Source organism: Conger conger, chromosome 6 (assembly GCF_963514075.1).
Source record: "Conger conger chromosome 6, fConCon1.1, whole genome shotgun sequence".
NCBI classification, from domain to species: domain Eukaryota; kingdom Metazoa; phylum Chordata; class Actinopteri; order Anguilliformes; family Congridae; genus Conger; species Conger conger.
Genome location: NC_083765.1, coordinates 23,178,014 through 23,197,824, shown reverse-complemented (window position 1 = coordinate 23,197,824; position 19,811 = coordinate 23,178,014). Strand labels below are relative to the sequence as shown.

Below are 19,811 nucleotides of genomic sequence, written 5' to 3'. Positions count from 1 at the left end.
CCATCTTCAGAGACTTACTGGAGAGCGCAAAAAATAAAACATGAAAACACGACCCAGAAATTCTCCATAGTGTAGAGCAGGCTTTGCTCGCGAACCACAAGAGCAGAAAACAAAGACAGATTCTGAGACAGATTTATTGTGTTTTGAGTGTGTGCAGTAAAAGTGCCAACTCTTCCAAGTGTGTCGTCTGTGCTTCAAACGGCAATCCACAACACTCAATGTACACAACAGATGGAATGAAACACACACACATTCATCAAACGCACTTAATTTCCATGTGCTTATTTTTTTTTTTAAAGAGTCCAAAGGGGGGGGGTTGGGGGAGGGTGAGCAAAGATAAAAGAAAGATAAACAACTGCGATCTTTAAGACAGAGAGAGCGTTAGCGCTTAGTGTAATTAGCCTTTGCGGCATTCCGCAGGGCGTAAATCTGTTCCGCAGTCACCTCCCCCACCCCCGGTGTGGCGATACGCGGCTCGCGGTCTGAAGGCATTCATCCACAACACAAAGAGGAGGGGGGGAGGGGGCAAGACTGGCGATGACATCACCCCCTTCCCCCCCGTCGGAACATTACCTCACCCCTAATCCCCCCCGCCCCCGCTCAGCCCCCCCCCCCCCCCCCCCAGCGATGACTCACTTCGTATTGGCTGCCGCCACTTCACTTATCTCTCTCTGATGCCGGAGTGGCTTTTGCCGACTCTGCCATTTATACAACCCCCCACCCCCCACAGTCTCTCCCTCTCTCTCCCTTTCTCACTCTCTCTCCCATAGGCGATAGGTGCGTGTCAGCGGTAAGGCGGGAGCCAATGGTGAAGGGGCAGCCTTCCCCTAATCACCGAGCAGACTGGTGTCTGGAGTGCCGGTTGGGGGGGAGGGGGGGTGCTTGCTAGAGCTCTCAGCCAATCACGTGCCTCCGTTTCGTTCTCTGGCAGCCGAGGTTGGCGGTGGTGGTGACAGACGAGATGAGGTTAGCGGCAGGCTAAGCTATGCTAGGCTATGCTAGGCGCAGTTGGAGATGACCTGCCGCAGTAGACTCAGATGCTGTCTGCTACACAAGCCGGGGAACCTCCCCAGTACACCCCCACCCCCCTTCTCCATCTCCGCATTTATCACACACTTCTTCTGCTACCTCTCTCCCAAATTACCGCCAAGGACTAGCAAGCCAGTCTTTCCCAAACCCCCAAACGAGCCACAGTGAGCAGCCACAGCTCGTTAGCAGGCGGGGTATTTGGGGGGTACTGGCAGACAGCTGGACCACCCCCGCGCCCCAACCCCCAACCCCAAAAGTGGAAGACAGGCCATACGGGTGCCAGCTCTCTGACTCACGTGACCATATTTTAATACGAAACTAAAACCTCCCCACTTACGCAATCTACACAGCTGTGCTCATTTATAAAAGTTCCAAGCGGAGAAGACGTTCCCAGCTTTAAACATGGTCTCGTTAGCAGCTAATTTAGCGTCAGGAAGAGCGGCTCATAACGAGCCCCGGTGGACAGAGAGGCGTGACGTGCCGTTTGTAAACGTCGCTACATAATTAGCGCTTTTAAAAAGCAGTGCAGGCGCTCTGGAGTCAGAGAGAGAGCGCAGGGGTGTGACTGCGGAGCGCTGTTAGCTAGCGCCCCGTTTACGCCCTGGGGCACGGCGCTTCCGCCTCATCCGCAGCACCCTGCTTCCTCTACCCTGCTGGGGGGGGTGACATCACACAGGAAGAGCACCCCCCTTTCCCCTAAATACGTCATTCTGTCTGATGTGTACAGTTCGGACTCATCGATTAGAGAGTTTTAGAGAGCAGTACAGACCAGTCAGTCAGTGAGTGAGTCAATGAGTGCGTGTGGGCGCGTGAGTGTGAATATGAATATGAGCGTGTGTGTGTGTGTGTGTGTGTGTGTGTGGACTGCACGCTCCCTTTCTGGAAAGCGTGCGGCATGCTTGGCTGCACGCAGAATGAAGTGCATCTGTGAGTACGGGGTTTGGGATTGGTGGCACACGCAGGAGCATGTGAGGTCATGCGGCTGCTGATTGGCCAGTGAGCCGGTCTCTGTGTGAGTGTGCGCGCGCGTGTGTGTGTGTGTAAGATAGAGGCCCTGTCTAACCCATAGAGGCCTCAAACAGGGAGAAACTTTGAGGCCGCTTCCCTCCACGTTTGAGGCCCCCCGTCTCCCCACATTTGAGGCCCCGTCTCCCCGCCCCATGCCCCGTACCTCGGGCTTGCTTAGGCTGGAGGACACCAGGCAGCCGGACCCCAGGTCCAGGTCCCACTGCTTGCGGCCGTGATTGTTGGGGTCCAGCGCAGAGATACGACCGTCCAGTGTGCTGATGATCACCAGAGACCTGAGAGAGAGAGAGAGAGAGGGCGTTTAAACACACACATGCATAGATACATACAAACAAACACACAAACACACCTCCCACTCATACTCCTACATGCATCCCCACACACTGAATGTACTGGAGACCGATGAATTGACTGATTATATGTTAAATCTTAAGATGTCATTTATGTGATCTTGCATTTATGCATCATTCATTTTATTTATATTTTCTTATTTTATGTATGCATGTATGTATGCTTGTATATGTGATCACTCCAGGGCTTCCATAAGTGTGGACACAAAACAAAACAAAACTACAAACCAGCTAAAACAGCATGACGGAACCGTCAGAGAGGGAGAGAAACCGGAGTAAATAATGATATACATTCATGAAAAATAAAAGCAGATTCAGTTCATCAAAGTTCTATCTCGCACAGCTACATTTATATTCTCTCCGACTTGGTCCATCTCATTAGTCTAGAACAATCTCACACACCGCTTTATGAAGATTAGCCTACTTTTCAAGCCAAAGAAGTGAATGTGAACCCACAGTTTAATACAACAGAGAATAAAACACACAGACAGGAGGGAGAGAGACAGAGAGAGATAAACACACATCTTCCCACGCAGGCTACAGAAGTCAGCACACCAGCACAGCCCTGCTAGGCTAATCTTCACAACAACACTTAAGCTGAGGACGGGAGTTGGGCAGCCCGTGCAGTGTCACAGTCGAGCCCGGTCTTTGAACACACACTCGCCTCTCCTCCAGCCCTCCCCCCGATACGGCGGGAGCAGGACCGACCCGTCTGACCGCCAGACTCCGCTGCGCTACGCTACGACTTGGCAGCAGCGTCGAGCCCCTCTCCCTGCGCAATCCTCTCCCGCGATTGGTCGAGCGGCTCCTCCAAAAATGCTGTTGGCTCATTGGTTGTTGCTAAGCAGTGGGCATGCGGAGTGTGTCAGCTGCAGAGGTGGATTTTTTCTTTTCTTTTTTTTTTTTTTACCCAGCCTGTACTTCTTCTCTTCTTCGCTCTTTCTTGGAAGATCAAGGCCATGTTGTTTTATTTTTTCCACCCCCCTTTGTGTGCTTCACTCTAGAGCTTCCGAGGGGGCTGTCAGACTCACAATGGGGGGGGATTTGGGATTGGGGGTACAGGGTGGGGCCAGCCAGGATGAGTAAACCTACAATAACAGAACATTTCTGAGACTGTTTACATCTGAGCATCCGGATTTACCGTTTTTTTGTTTGTTTTTGTTTTGGAGAAATTCAGACCAGCAGTTGTTTTTATTTTGTGAAGAAGTGAAGACCGCTTGAGTGTCCATATGGAGAAGGTTCCGGCATTAATCTGTGAGTGTTTCATTAGGGCCAGAGAGATGTCCTCTGAGTGTTTCATTAGGGCCAGAGAGATGTTCTCTGTGAGCGTTTCATTAGGGCCAGAGAGATGTCCTCTGTGAGTGTTTCATTAGGGCCAGAGAGATGTCCTCTGTGAGTGTTTCATTAGGGCCAGAGAGATGTTCTCTGTGAGCGTTTCATTAGGGCCAGAGAGATGTTCTCTGTGAGCGTTTCATTAGCCTCAGAGAGCTGTGCTCTGTGAGTGTTTCATTAGGGCCAGAGAGATGTGCTCTGTGAGTGTTTCATTAGGTTGAGGACTTCTGGGAAAAGAGTCTGAAAAGGTGACATTTGATTATACAGACAACCGTCTATAAACAACTTTCCTCTGCACCAAAACACAGTTACACACACAGAACCATCTATGAACAACTGCACCAGCACACACACACAGGTCCATTAACAACTTCCCGCAGCACAAACACAAACACATTTACACACAGACAGGACCATCTATAAATAACTTTGTACAAGCACACACACGTCCGTTAACAGCTTCCCGCAGCACACAAACACACACACACACACACACCCATCTATAAACAACTCTGCACCAACACACACACACACGTATAAACAGAAACACATTTACAAACACATCTGCAGGAAATGTACAGTTTAGTGTCATGAGAAAAACATTTATTTGCTTCCATGTTTATATGCAAGCATTTCAACATGAAATTGTAGAATTTTTCTCGAGTTTGATATTGCCCTCAAAGAATTCTAAACATTTTGTATGTTGCATGATTCTCCCTGTTATGTTACTGTAATTTCACATGAAGCGGTTGGCTAATTAATGCTGTCTATGGCTGTAACACAGTGTACAGACCGTGCAGAGGAGGAGAGATAATAACATGTGCACAGGACGGATTTTCTCCTCAACAATCCCGCGGCGAGCGTCGCTCCTAATAAACACATCCCACTGAAGAAGCTCGATTGTTTTTACAACCGGCAAGCGTCTCTGTGCGTCTCTCCCCCTCTCAGCCAACCACAGTGCTGCCTTTCAGCCCCCTCCAATCAGTCTCTGGGTGCTTGCAGGGCTTGGCCAATCAGAACGCACTCCATATAAACGCCAGCCAATGGGAGGGCAAAGCTCCCTGTAACCGTGTAGCAGCAGGCAGCTCTGCTTACAACCGGCTCTCGAGTGCCGTTACTCGCTTCTCTCTCACCCTTTCATATTCTCTCGCTCTCTGCTCTCCCTCTCCCCCCCATTTCTCTCTCCCTCTCATTCTCCCTGTCTCGATCGCTCTGTCATTCTCTCCGCCTCATTCTGTCTCTCTATAACTCTCCATCACTCTCCCTCTCAATCATTCTCTCGCACTCTCTCAGAAAAGTGTCAACACGCGGAGCACGTGGGTGGGCTTGTTGGTGCAGTAACACACCCCAGCAGTCGGGGGGGAGCAGAGAGCCGGGAATGAGGTGCAGGCTGCACTGAACAGATTCTGCAGGACATACCCAGCCAGCCCAACCCCACCCCTCACATTATCCGCCCTCTCAAGCACAAAAACACCCACAGAAAAGGCAGAAACTCTCATTTCTACATGAGGTGGGTGCTACACATTGGTGGTGGTTGAAGAGGAGGCAGAGAAAAGCTCCGCCTATTCCCTGTCCCAATTAGGCCGTGTGAATCAACTGTCAAAAAACCGGGCCAGGTTCGTTTCCTGGCACAAGTGAGTTCCAGAACTGCAGGGGTCGGCTACAGTTGGGTTATGCTTTCTTGTTATTACTAGAGATAACTTTGCAGTCGCATGCGATATCGGGCCAATGCTACAATACGGCTGATATGATAAAGCAACAAACAATACGCTCCAGAGGCTAAATATGGACATGAGCTAAATATGTCATGAGCTGAAAAGGTAGCCTAATCACTCATCTGAATCTTGTATGTATTTATCATCTATAATTTTTAGCAGCCAAGTACAGAGACTCAGGAGCACTCCAGGCACCACAGAAAACACAGTAAAGTACACAAGCTGATGTGCTCTGTAACTGGTTATTTTTATAACAGTTTATAACTGAACTGCGCTCTAGTGTAAAAACAGTCTGCCGAGGTCACACACCTGAGATTCTCCCCCCTACATACCCCCACTATTATTCTTCAAATGTGGGATTCAATGTGCAGGGAAGGCAGAATGCAGACAGGCAGTGGTAGAGCTCAGAGTAGGCCAGCTGGATCTGGCACTGACCTATAAAGCTTTGGCCTCACTCGAAGGGGTTGGGTGGGGGAGGCAGGTAGGGAGAGGACCACACCCAGAAACACCAACTCTAGCAGAGTGGGAGAAACACGCACACACACAATCACAGATGATCACACGTGCATTTGAACACTCACGCCCACCCCTAGGCCCGCCCCCTGCCCTCGCACCACCCTGTCTCAGCCCCGCCTCTCACTAAATGCAGACACAACAGACAGACATGTTTCAAAAACATGACCTTTCAACTCTGCTCACACAAACAGCAGTTAAAATGAATAATGAATAAAACAACAAACAAAATGAAACAAACAAACAAAAAAAAACAACAACACTCAGAGATGGTTCTCCTCAGCCAATAACATGCCTGGTCTCCAGGCTTACTCAGCCAATCACACACCTGGTCTCCAGGCTTCCTCAGCCAATCACACGGCTTCTCTCTGGGTTACCGGCCACAAAACAAGCTGGGGGTGGGATACAGGATGTTACGGCGGGAAGAAACGGAAACGGGCAACAAGCACTTCTCCCTTTCTCCCTCCCGCTCTTTCTCCCACTCTCTCCACCTGTCCTCTCCCTCCCTTCTTCCCCTCTTCCTTGATGAGCTGCACCACCGGCTGCAAAACGAGCCTGCAACGGGATTAAGGATGTCTACGGCGAGAAGAACCGGAAATGCACAACAAGCCCTCTCTCTCTCCCTCTCTCTCCCTCTCTCTCCCTCTCTCTCCCTCTCTCTCCCTCCATGTGGGTTCCAGCCCCATATTCTCAGCAGCAGTAAAGTGTTGTTTAGATCGCGGAGAGACGCCTCCCTCTGCACTCGAGGGGGTTTGGCCATTCATCAAACTGACAGTTAGTCAGTTAGTTAGGTAATGCTTATTGACTGCCAACAAATAAAGGATATTTAAAAAAAAGATTTACATTATTAAGTTAACAACAGTGGGTCCAAACAATATACAAAACAGTTCATCTCTTTGGCAATACATAATATTACTAAGTAAAAACATGTTAATGCTCCAAAACTTCTAAACACGCATGATACACAGCATAAAACTCTTGACGGGTTTTAATGAAAGCGTATGAGCTGAGCTGCTTGTATTGGTCTGGCACATTGGACCCGATCATGTGGGAACAGGGGCGGCACCAGACCAAACTGCCGTGGTGGTAAAAAGCGCTCCCCTGTCCCGAGGCCCACCCTGCCGCAGTCACCCCCCCCTCCCCCCTTAAACACGCCGTGAGTCCCACTCTCACTGCAGCGACCCCACCCTAAAACCACGGGAGGGGCCTGAACTTCTACACAAACATCACCCCCCCCCCCCCCCCCCCCGACACACATACACACAGACACTCGCTCACCCTCTCGCACACACGTACACATACACTCTCTCACACACTTACACATACACAGACTGAAACATATATACAAACACACACACAGACACATTCTACACGCCGCTCGCACGCGGCTAAATCAAAACTCTGCCACACTCCGCTCCTCCTGTCCCATTGGCTGGCTGCTGGACTGTCGCTATGCGGCTGATTCGTTGTTGCTAAGCAGTGGGGAGCCAACTGCAGACAGGTTCAATGGGTCCTAGTGTCTGTGAGTCTCTTCACCCCTCTCTCTCCCTCCCTCCCTCCCTGCCTCTCTCAATCTCTCTCCCTCCCCTTCTCTCTTTCTCTCCCTCTCTCCCTCCCTCTCTTCCTCTCCTCCGCCCAGTGCGGCAGTTCAGCAGGGTGTGTTTTCTGCAATAACACTCACGCACACCACCCAACCACCTCAGATCTTTTCCCTACTTTGACCGGTGACAGCCGCAAAGGCAAACCACTGCTCAGGACAGCACAGCTCATAGTCTCACATACCCACAATCCCAAGAGTTAAGACTGCCTCCACACGACAGAGTCTGAACTTTATTAAAAAGTGTGAGCCTGTTTCACTGCCAGTAAGAGCTCCTCAAACCAACATTCTCTCAACAATAATAAAACATTAAATATACAGTTGCTTCGCATTCATAAACACACACACACACACACACACATAAAGATAGCCTCCTCCACTCAGAACATTCAGAAATACATGTTCTGAGTGGAGGTACATGTTTGAGTACAAATTTCCCAATCGTACTCTGAAAGTACAGAAATGTTCTCTTTGAGTACAAATGAATATGTTTTCCAAGCAGAAAAGGTAGAAATACATGATATATAGCTGGCTATGACTACATTTTCATGTACCTATAGGGTACCGCCCCAGCGCCATGCACTTTTCGTACCTACACTGAGTGAAGCGAACAGTGACTCCGATTAGCTCGTGTGTGTGTGTGTGCGTGTGCGTGTGTGTGTGTGCGCGTGTGTTTCAGAGTGTGTAGACAAATACGACGTCCCACCTGTGCCCACCTGCACAGCCACAATTTGGGACAGGCAGCTATTAATAAGACTCACAACTTTCCCTGGTTACAGAGCTTTCTGAGAAAAAAACAAAAAAAACAAGGACATGAACTCTTTCCCTGCCTCAATCTATCCATCCATCTTTTCATCCCCCCCTCTCTCTCCCTCATCCCTCATCCCTCCATCTCTCCCTCACTCTCTCTCCCTCCATCCTTTCACCCCCCCCTCTCTATTTCTCTCCCTCACTCTCTCCATCCCTCTCCCCTCAGACGCGCCGAACTCAAATTCCAAACACTCCCCCCCTCCTCCTGTCTGATTGGCTGGCAGGCTGCAGGGATGGAATCGGCTGATTCGCTGTTGCTAAGCAGTAGGCAAGCGGGGGCCAGACGGCCGGCAGGTCCCTGCGCCAGACGGCAGTGTGGAGGGTTGCCGTGGGATACGGGGGCCTGGAGGTCCCGCGTTACTGTTGAACAAGTGGAGCAGTTCTGCACACGACACGGCAGCAGGTTTGTACACAAACGCTCAGAGGAAAAGGAAAAAAAGAAAGAGAAGAAATTAACTAACTGCCTTTTCCCGGGCCGCTGCACAAGGACTTTACCTGGCGGGACAGCTGGGGGAAGTTCTGCCGGGAGGAGACGGTTCACACAGGCGGTGTGTATTTATAGACTCTCACTGTGAGTCCACCTGAAACACAGCGGCCTGAAACTGTACCACCGCTGACAGACGCACTCACTCACACACTCACACACTCACACACTCACACACTCACACACTCACACACTCACACACACACACACACACACACACACACACACACACACACACTCACACACTCACACACTCACACACTCACACACTCACACAGCGTCTCCATTCCCGCCACACGAGTATGCCATTCAGTTTGAGCAGAATGTTCACTTGGTGAAAAAAATGTAAACAACATTCTCAGTCCCTCCACTCGGCTAACACAAGTCATGTTAAAAATGCTTAAATCACTTTACAGTTTTCTTTTAATAACAATTATCGGATTTGCTTTACCTTAAGATAAGCACAGGCAACCAGTTCTCATAGCACCAATTCTCCCCTGTAGTACTGTGTGTGCTTATGACTAACTGATGCAGTATCTCCTGTACGGTTTCTTTTCCAGGCAGTCTCTCAGTGCAGGTCTCTCTTTCGATTAATCTGTTCCTTCCAGCAGATAAGGGCCCTCATACTGGAGGGGTCAAATCACAAGAGCCCCGTTTTCCCCAGGAACCCCCCCACTCTGCACTACCCTGTCCAGCGGGGTCCCCAGGTCCCCCCACTCTGCACTTCCCTGTCCAGCCGGGTCCCCAGGTCCCCCCACTCCGCACTACCCTGTCCAGCGGGGTCCCCAGGCCCCCCCACTCTGCACTACCCTGTCCAGCTGGGTCCCCAGGTCCCCCCACTCTGCACTACCCTGTCCAGCGGGGTCCCCAGGCCCCCCCACTCTGCACTACCCTGTCCAGCTGGGTCCCCAGGTCCCCCCACTCTGCACCCCTGCCTGGCTGTGAATAACGGGGCGCACTTTCAGCCCCGGTGGGGGAGTCGGAGACTCTCCCTCGCTCGCTGTATTATCTCTGAACTAGTTCTGTCACTTTTCAGCAGGAGGACGCAGTACTGCCTTTAAAACACTGGGTGGAAAGGCAGGGTTTGCACTGGGGAAGGCAATGCACCTTCACAGAAAAAGGTTTGGTTTACAGGGGTATAGAAACCCACTCTATTCACCACAAAGCTGGGGTCAGTCAGTTTGATAGGGAAGCCTCTTCACTAATCCACCCGGGTTAATCTAATCAAACAAACATGCCTCTGGAAATTCATCCTTAACCATCAGGCATGCAGATAGCTGGTGGGACAGCATGTGTACGGTGTGTGTGTGTGTGTGTGTGTGTGTGTGTGTGTTTGTTTCTTTCACCTTCGGGTGATCGGACAGCTGCTGTTCTCAAACCTGCTGTGACGCCAAGCTGTTGCACAGTGGTATTAAACACAGACGCACACACACTCACACTCTCACAGATGCACTCTAACACAGACAGACAGACACGCACTCTCACAGATCCACTCTCTAACAAACACAGACAGACACACAGACGCACACACACTCTCACTCTCACAGATGCACTCTCACAAACAGACAGACACAGACAGACAGACAGACAGACAGAGACACACACACACTCATGGTGGAAGAGTGGAAGAGGGAGTTCATCTTTGGTTCAAGTGGATCGTGTTTTGATTAAATTTTCATAAAGTTCTGTATCACAAGTCCAGTTTAAAGTGCATCTAGTGCAGTAGCACTCCAGAGACCTCCAACTGTGTGTCTAGATTTAATTTTGTTTATTTTATCCTTTACTTAACAGGGAAGTCCCACTAAGATTAAACTATTAAACTACACAAACAAGTCACACGATACAATCACACCACAATAAACCTTTTAGGGAAAACACTAAGCAAACAAACAAAAAAAATCGCCGATCAACATTATGAAAGTGCTTCCAGGAAACCGTGGCAACAGGGGATAAACAGGTTACACACGACGGAACTGCGCTCCCGTGCCGGTCTGCCATTGGCTGGGAGACCTGCTCACTCAAACGACAAACTCTTACGCGCGTAACAAACGAGGGCTATTAACAGAGACGCTAATCAGCCCGGTGATGAAGCGCTTCGTCGAAGCCAGCGGTATTTACACAGGAGAGACGGATGGAGGAGGGAGGTATTTAGAGAGAGAGATGGATAGACTGTCAGAAACAGTGAGGGGAAAAGTGACGGATGTGGTAGAGAGTGGGGGAGCAGTGGAAGAGAGGAAAAAAAAGAAAAGCTGAAGCTGAAAAATGTGAAAATTAATACTAAATAATTTCACCAAAACTCTTGAGGGACAAAAAACTGTTTGACTAATATCAATGAATCGCCGGCCAAGGAACCAATCAGCAGCCGAGCCAGCCCATCGACTGTCAGGTGAAATACACCAATCAAACAAACTCATTTTCAAGCCACGTAATCCATTTCACAACATGACGAAAAATTCCATTGAGTCACTAAAAGTTTTCACCCAACCTGAAACGTACGGTAGTCAACTAAACAAACATGCAGAAACCGCCAGCCAGGTCAACTAAGCGTCACTCAACTCAAGCTCTGTTGTAGCCACAATAAGATCTGCACAACTGTTGAGCAAGGCCCTTGACCCCACATTGATCCATTGTCTCCTGCTTAGTCTAATTAACTGCAAGTCACTTTGGATAAAAGCGCTAGCTACATAACTGTAATGTAACGTAATGTAATAGCCAAACCGCCGACCTGGCAGCTTCCTCCCATGTTAGCGGTAAAGACCTCGCGCCGCGGCGGCCGTTAGCGCATTACCGCCAGACTGCCGGCGTCTGATCGCCGCGCGTCGCCCCGGCGACGAGACGGGCCGCAGACGGGGAGTCACCGCCTCTCCCGCAGAATGCATGTCCCCGTCCCCGGCAGACCTGACGCCCACCAGACCCGCTCAAACACACTCTGTGCGCCGATTTCTCTTCTTTACGTCACCTGTACAAGAATCCCACCCGCTCCACTGCCCTCCAGGTGAGAGGGGGAGACACCTTCCACTCACAGCTCACCCTGTCGGGTGGTTTTAAAAGCTTTTCCAAGTTCTACTGCACTTATCTGGTGCAGTGGAACTGATAAAATACTCTCAAATAAAAAAAAGTGTAATCCCTGCCTTCCGGTCCTCTTGGTTGGCTCAGTTGCATCAGGCAAGATCAGTCGAGCACAGAAAAGTATTTGAATCCAAAATAATGACATATGCATCCAGGTCTGGCACGATCGGCTGAGAATCTGTGACATCACGCTAACAAAGCTGCAGAAATAATGAGCGTTCACTAAATGGGGAGTAACTGACTCTTAATCAGGGGTGCACAACAAGGGTTGGTCCGTTTCAGGGTTTTGTGCCTTAATTACGTAATTGACTCAATCATATCTAATCTGACATGTGCATGAGTACCAGCTACAGCTGCAAAGCAGGCAGGGGTCACCTTACCCTGCAAACACAGGTGCTGCAGTCAGGACATCCACATGCAGGGCACACACCAATGCCAGGTAAACACACACACATGCACACGCATGCAGAAAGACAGGCAGACAGACAGATTCATGTTAAACATAAAACACTCGCTAGAAATGTTATATTAATAAATAAATTAATAAGAAATAAATAACCACACCCCTTCACAGGTGACTTCAACAGTCCAAGAGACATAAATAAATCCTTAACCCTTTAACCCTTAACCCTCGGACCCTGCGTCCTCAAATGAGGACAGAACATTTTGGCTTCCCTGAGCGCTAAAGTATTACAATACGGTATTTCACTTTACATAAGGGACATTCAATTAAAATTAAATTAAATATATTTTTGAAAATATTTTCACTGCAACATGTTTTGGAGTTGAGAAACCAGTCCAGAACACGTACTCTTCAAAGAGTGGAGCAGTTTTCCCTCCTGAGAGGTACACTGTCCGACAGAACGGGCCACAAGCCCCCTCTAATCCCTTCAGCTTCGTAAAAAAAACAAAAACAAAAAAAATCACACACAGCGCCTGAAAGCAGTCGACAGCTACACGCAGAAAAAAGAATTATCTGCAAGAGGAGCCTTTTGAGTGCAGTCTTTAAGCGCTAATCAGTCAGAGATAAAAGATGTTTTTACTCCGGCGCTGGAAAAGAGCCCATCTTCTGTACGGCAAATTGTCTACGGTGGAGTATGAGCTCTTTCAACAGAGCGAAACAAGCAGTGATGCATCGAGACAAAGTCCTCAGCTCCGTAACACAACAAACAAAGTTATTTCTGGGACAGACACAAAAAGAACGGCCTTATAAGGACAGATCAGTGTTTTGGCGCGTCTACTCCATGGAGACAAGCAGTCTGACGCTGCTGTCCGTGCATATATCGTCTACCCGTCCACAAAGGCAAACTCACCCACGACCACCAGGTGGTGATACAACTCGTCAGTGCCGAAAGTGAAAGATTTCTATTGGTAGTGCAATATTCCTAATTTCCTGCTACCTGAGGACAGCACAGTGCCCCAGGCGTATGACAGGCAGGCAGTGCTGATGGTTGTTATTCCACACTTGGCTATTAGACTCCAACTGGCTGCTTCTCTTTGAATGAAACTGCGCTTTTTAAACTGCGCCCTCTAGTGGCACAGGAAAATATGCATTCTGCAGGAGCTTTCCTTGGACTGCTACAGTATGCACTTTGAGTAACTGGTAAAAAGTAGGGTGTATGACCAGGACGTGGGATATTCTGGCATTTGGATATCTCCCCTGCCATAAAAAAAAAAGAAACCAGCATAACTCTGGTATAACTGCAGTGTGTAGTCAAACTGACTTTTAAACCAAATTTCCTTTCCTGAGTCCTCCTTGAAGCATGCTTTCAGGGATAGCTTTAAACTTCATGTTCTAGTTCAACTTGAGGGTAAAAAATAAATGTATGAAATGGCACATTTTATCTCCCAAAAACAAAAACCGCAACTATCAAAACATGTTTTTGAAATGTCGCTTCCAGAAAAATATGAAACACTGGTTCTGAGATTTTATACATCACATGATTCACGTGCAGCTTGTTGCTGCCATCACCAAAGCCAAGATGGCCCCATATGCAGCCTGTTGCTGCCATCACCAGAGCCAAGATGGCCCCACATACAGCTTGTTGCTGCCATTACCAGAGCCAAGATGGCCCCATATGCAGCCTGTAGCTGCATTTACCAATCAACACAGCAGAAATAGAAACCAAAATGGACTTCCGCCATCAGCGACCACACAGGGGACTCTTTTACTCTTTCAATGATCAATGCTCCCACAACTTTCAATAAAGGCTGTTGCTGCCCACAGGTGTGAGGTAAAAATGTGTTCAGTAATGCTGAATGACTTCCATGTTCAGTAAATCTGAACGACCCTGCGTTCAGTAACGATGAAAGATTTTGGGCGTTCAGTAAAGAAGAGATTCTCAGGGTTCAATAATGACAAACGAGTCTCATTGTTCAGAAAGATGAAAGATTCCCAGTGTTTGATAAAGACGAGGACTCGGCCTCGGTGCTCAGTAAAGCTAAAAGACTCCCACAGGGTTCAATAAAACGGAATCGTTAACCACCGCTCCTGCATTCACAGCCCAAACAGTGTGCAGGTTTCGCCCTGCGTTGGGTAGCACAGATCAGCCCTGCGCTCAGTTTTACTCCCAATTCCTGGCACGACCGAAGGGGTTTAAGAGGGTCTCAGCCTCACTGCACCCAGACAGTGCTCATTTAACCAGGGAACAAGTTTTTAAGTTCCTAATGAGGGCCCAGAGAGCCTGGGAAATCTTCACCATGGAGAAGCTGAATAAAATAAAATGAAACAAAACTGCGCTACAGTGAAGCGGAGAGGCTGCAAGCACAAAGCGCCTGGAGAACGGGACAGAGTGCGGAGGAAGCCGGGTCGCTACGGGGAGGGAGACGGCCTGTGGCTGGACAGCGTTTAGCTCCCAGACGGGATCAGCCTCTCTGCCCAGCGTGTGGCGGCTAAAGCTGGAGGTCAGATGTCTGAGGAGAGAGGCAGCCCTGCACTGCACTGCCACAGAGTGCCACGTCTCCCCTGCTGTCCCGTCCTGGTCCGGTCCCCACTTCCACAGTGCCCTGCCTGCCTCCAACAGACAGACAGACACACACACACAGACAGACACACACACACAGACAGACAGACACACACAGACAGACAGACAGACAGACACACGCAGTGCCCTGCCTGCCACTAACACACACATACTCTACCCTGTCTGCCACTAACACCCAAACATACACACAGACACATTGCCCTGCCTGCCTCGAACACACAGACACTGCTCCGGTCCTCGGTACCACACTGCCCTGCCTGCCTCTAACGCAGGGAGCAGGCTCTCCCAACACACACATCTCTCTCAGCAAAAACCAGTACACCACCACACACTCAATACACACCGTCCTCTCAGCCAGCCGACACACACTCACAAACATATATATCAAACTTACACACTCAAGACCTTCACACACTCACACCCAGTACATACACTCACATTCTCTAACACACACATGCACACAGACAGAACACATACTGACCTACTCCATACACAATCAGGACCAAGAAACACAAATATACACAGCGACTTTGTGAGGACATATGGTATAACAGGTGGGGACCACAGCTGAAAAACAAAAGCCCATTCTTGTCCCAAGACTTTCACTCCCAGGAAAGGTACTGCTACTGCACCCAGGTGCCAAACTGAAGAAGAAAAGTTTGCCTTTTTAAATATGTCCTGGAATCAATATGGGTCTTTTGTAAACAGGTAATATAATACTAGCTCGGTGCTACATCAGTATGGGGTAATGCCTGCCTCACCCACCCACAATGTGATGGATGACATCTTACCTGCAGACCAACAGACTTCTGAATCTCAGATATTTGTTTAAATGCTCACATAAATTTTTTTTTTTTTTATGTTCAGTTTCAGTTCTTTACAGTCTTCTGTAAAAAGCACTATACAAATAAAAAGGGATTGAATTGAAATACAAGCTATAAAATTGCATGTAAAAGTACAGATGCTCACCCACTGAAAGTTTATCAAGAGAGACTGCAGAATGGAGGTGTTCTTGTTGCAAATGCTTTTGGAAAGCATATTTCCACCCAAATAACCACACCCTAAATTCTGCCCAGAGAATATCTTAAGAGATTCCATCGCTCAAGAATCCATTTTAGCCCAAGAAGTCATCAAAGTGCGATGCCACAACAAATAATGTATTAAAAATAGTCTAAGAATATGCTACGCTATGACTTAATAAAAACTATTAAGATATTAGGTTATTTTACTTACATTTCACAGAAGCATAAAATGGTGCTTCCAAGGTGAGTAAATGTCCACTTACAAAAACATTTTTTAAATAATTATTGCCACTGTAACAGAGTGCATAAAATACTTGAGCTTCCATGATTGTTTACATTTGCAGCTTGGAGCCTTAGAGCGTTTACCATATCAGGTGCTACAGTAACCCTGCATTGTGTTATTAAAATGTAACATAAATCTGAGGGAAATTCAATAATGCAATTCCTTGCTGTTAAGAATGGATAAAGATGCAGCGTTGATAGGACTTGGATAAAGTGTGGCTTACGGAGCGAGCTTCGCAGAACAAAACGCTGACACACGGTGTGCCCGCATAGCAACACCGGGTTGAGCTGTCAACCGGTGCGCGTCTTCTCAACATCAAATTCTGCCGCTAGCTTACCCGACAGACTACACTCACCAACGCAGTCTCAGCAAAAACAGTAAGTACTTTGTCTGACTACTAGCTAGTCCCAATTTAATAAAAAAAGAACGTTGGGAAATTGAATTTTACGTGTGTATGGCACGGTCCACTGCGCTCAAAATACATTGTTGGCCAGTAGACAGACTTTATCTTTGGGCACGGTACACGTCCTCGCCTTGATATGGCCAAGGGTACTGCATTCGTGACCTATCTACAAATTCCCCCAAATAACAGGGCGCCACAAGACGTTACAAGAACCAGATCAACTTTCTATATTGTTGTTCGCAAAATTATTACGTGCATTACGTTACATGCATGCCACAGACAACTAAACTGGTTTCGTTCAAGTTCGGGTCATCCGTAACCATGAAAACAAACGTGGGGTCTCAACTTGTCAGAATCAAGCACGTGGTCTTTTTTGGTAACATGCCCCACATTGTTAAAAACATGTCAAGAGCGCAACTTGGTAGCGGGTCTCACTTCCACGGCAGAGACACTGAGCTACTGCGCCCCAAAACAATTCATTTAGCAATCTAAGGGAATAGAATATAGGCAGCCAAATTATGCACAACTATGACCAAATCTAGCAATATTCTGACGAGAAAAGCGCTGAATCTTATATTAAATCAACTGCATACAATATGTCGAACAACACGAACTCTCGTGTGCACAATAGTTGCCAATCAGCAAAGTTGTCTTAAAATCACGGCTAGGTAGGTCTTCAACGTTTGCAAGATTATCTATCCATCGATGGTTGGCAGATTAAGATTATGCATTCAATTGGTTTGCCACAATGTGTACGTTACAAACAATTTTATATGAACTAGCTTGCAAGCAAATAGCGAGCGTATTAGCCAGTTAGCAGAGGTGTTTTGAACTTCCAACAAGTGTAGGAGGAGGTCGCCAACATCCGTTCTGCAAAGGAAGACATTTCAAACCAAACCTAACGTACAGAAAGTGACGTTAACATTTGACAGCTCCCAAACTTTGTCATACAAATCTAGCCAAATTACCCAGCTAGTTACAAAACAGAACTACCTCGCTAGCTGACAGCTATGTTAGCTAACTTGCCTTTTCGAGCTATGATCGCAGTCACTTTGTGCGGATGACTCGTCGCCGTCTCCGGCCGCCCCATTCTCGTCGTCTTCAACAGTTACATCTCCGGCAACTGGAGCGCCAACACTTTCCAAGCCCCGCTCCATAACACTAGGACCATCTTCGGCCGTCTCTGACCCCAGGGCGGTGGCGGTTGTTGGCTCTCTCCCGGCAGAGCCCTGAGTTTGAGAAGTCCCAGTTAGCGCTCTCAGCAACAACAAGAGCACAAGCGAAATGCTCACGTTTCCAAACTGAAAACCCTTTTCCATTTGTGAGAGTGGCACATTAGTGAAGAAAACCTGATGTAGCTAGTGAGGTGTGAAAATCGTTTTTTATATAAAAGTAGAAAAAAGAAATATTATGTCGTTAAACGTAATTGTTCCTGTTTTCCCCTCCCCACGTCTATGCTAAGCGTAAACATAAACAGCCGCTAGGGCACCATAATATTCCCTTTATACTTCACTGTAAAGACTGCCTTAGCAACGCTCTGCCCACCCTGTTTCCATACACGCATTGGACAGAGATTTTTGCAAGTTTCGGGAAAATTGCAGGAATCGCACTCTAATTGCACGGCCGTTTTGTCACTCTCAAACGCACGCTTACTAATCAACACTTGGTTGCACAAGCCGATTGTCACTCATAGATGAATCCGGTTATATGGTCAGCCCATCAAACATTGAAGGCGATTGGCTGACTTCCCTGTCTGTCATGCGTACATTGGTCGCAGACATTGAGAGGTCGGCCAACCAAAGAGAAACCAATGGGAGGAGTTTTGAACGAGTTGGGGCCACGCATTGGCTTAAAATCGGACGGTTGTGACCAATGAAGGCGAGAGTTTAGACCCTAAGAACACAATTGGCGTTTTTACGCGGACCGCGAAATAATACTGAATCCTCATTGGAGAGAAGTGCCCGTCAATCAAAGTCGTTGCTACGGGAGAATTTGTGACTGAGGGTATTTGTTGCCGTGCCTTCGAGGTTCTGCCTTCTGATTGGATGATAGCGGACGGCGATGGAAACATCTACGTGGCTGCTACGGAGGGAGCCGATGGGAGGGTGCGATTCTGTTGCTCCGGGAGCCATTGCGGATACCGTAACCCAAGGGGGACAATCTGAATGTATTTTCGCCACTTTAACCTATTCACCGCCGGTGCAGATCCTGATTGATATCAACACATAATCAGGACTGAAATAATTCCTTTTACATTTGTTTACTGATTGAAAATAACTGAATAGTACAATCTCTTGCTCTTCCTCCCCACCTGTTAAATGTATTGGATGACTTTGTAAATCTTTTTGCTTCTTTAATTTTGCTGATGAGTCCTGCGTGGATAATTATTAGCCAAGGCCAGAAGCTCGATAAATCAATCAAGACAGCAAAGTAATTTGCTCAGCAAATTCCGACATATGTTATCCTGTAGTAAATACGTATAAATCGTTCGTTAATGATGTGATTGTTAACCTAAGTGAATTAGAAGTCTTTCTGTTTATTTTCCAAGATTGCCTAAAGCAAAACCAGAAAAAAATAAAAGTAATTCTATATATAATATTGCTCAAATCATGGAGGCAACAAAAAAAACTTTTTGCTGCTCATGATGTGAACAGATCCTGTGTGGGTGTAAAAAAATGTTCATGCAATTAATGAACTGTTGAAAGTCACAGTCTATGTACATGTAACAAACAAATAAAAAAACACTCACCTTGATTTAAAAAATTGAGGCTGATTTCAAGAATAAGATTTAGGAACAGCATGATGAAGCTAAAGTTAATTTTTCACACCTGATATTCAAAATCACCATTAATGCAATGCATCTATTCAACGTGTCATCATTATTTCTCATCATTTTGGTATATTAGCGCAAAAGCATGAATAATATATGGATTGTGCTGTCTTTAAACACCAGGCCTACTTATATTTACAAAAGGCTTTTCTCCCATAGCTGTTGCCTAATTGCACTTTGTCACTCGAATTTGGTCTGACCCGTGGCAACAGAAAGTAGTCTGTTTAATGCTGACCCGCTAACGCCACACTCAACATGGCTGCCCAAAAACATTATTTTCATTGACATGGTTTTGAATTGCTTGGTGAAGTGACAGCATGTCAACTCTTATTTCCGTAAGTGGAGAAACTGCAAGCTTGGACGT

At 47.5% G+C, this 19,811-nt stretch overlaps 1 protein-coding gene across 1 annotated transcript in view; it reads right to left on the bottom strand.

Annotated features, from left to right (window-relative positions):
* eif2ak3 (eukaryotic translation initiation factor 2-alpha kinase 3) overlaps positions 1–18,176 on the bottom strand; it is a 39,448-nt gene extending 21,272 nt beyond the window's left edge. The window contains exons 1-2 of the mRNA XM_061246576.1: positions 17,644–18,176; positions 2,201–2,330 (exon numbers count right to left, since the gene is read on the bottom strand). Coding sequence (XP_061102560.1) covers positions 2,201–2,330; positions 17,644–17,936 — 423 coding nt within the window. The 5' untranslated portion in view covers positions 17,937–18,176. The remainder of the gene's footprint in view (positions 1–2,200; positions 2,331–17,643) is intronic.
* Between the last annotated feature and the right edge of the window lie 1,635 nt (positions 18,177–19,811).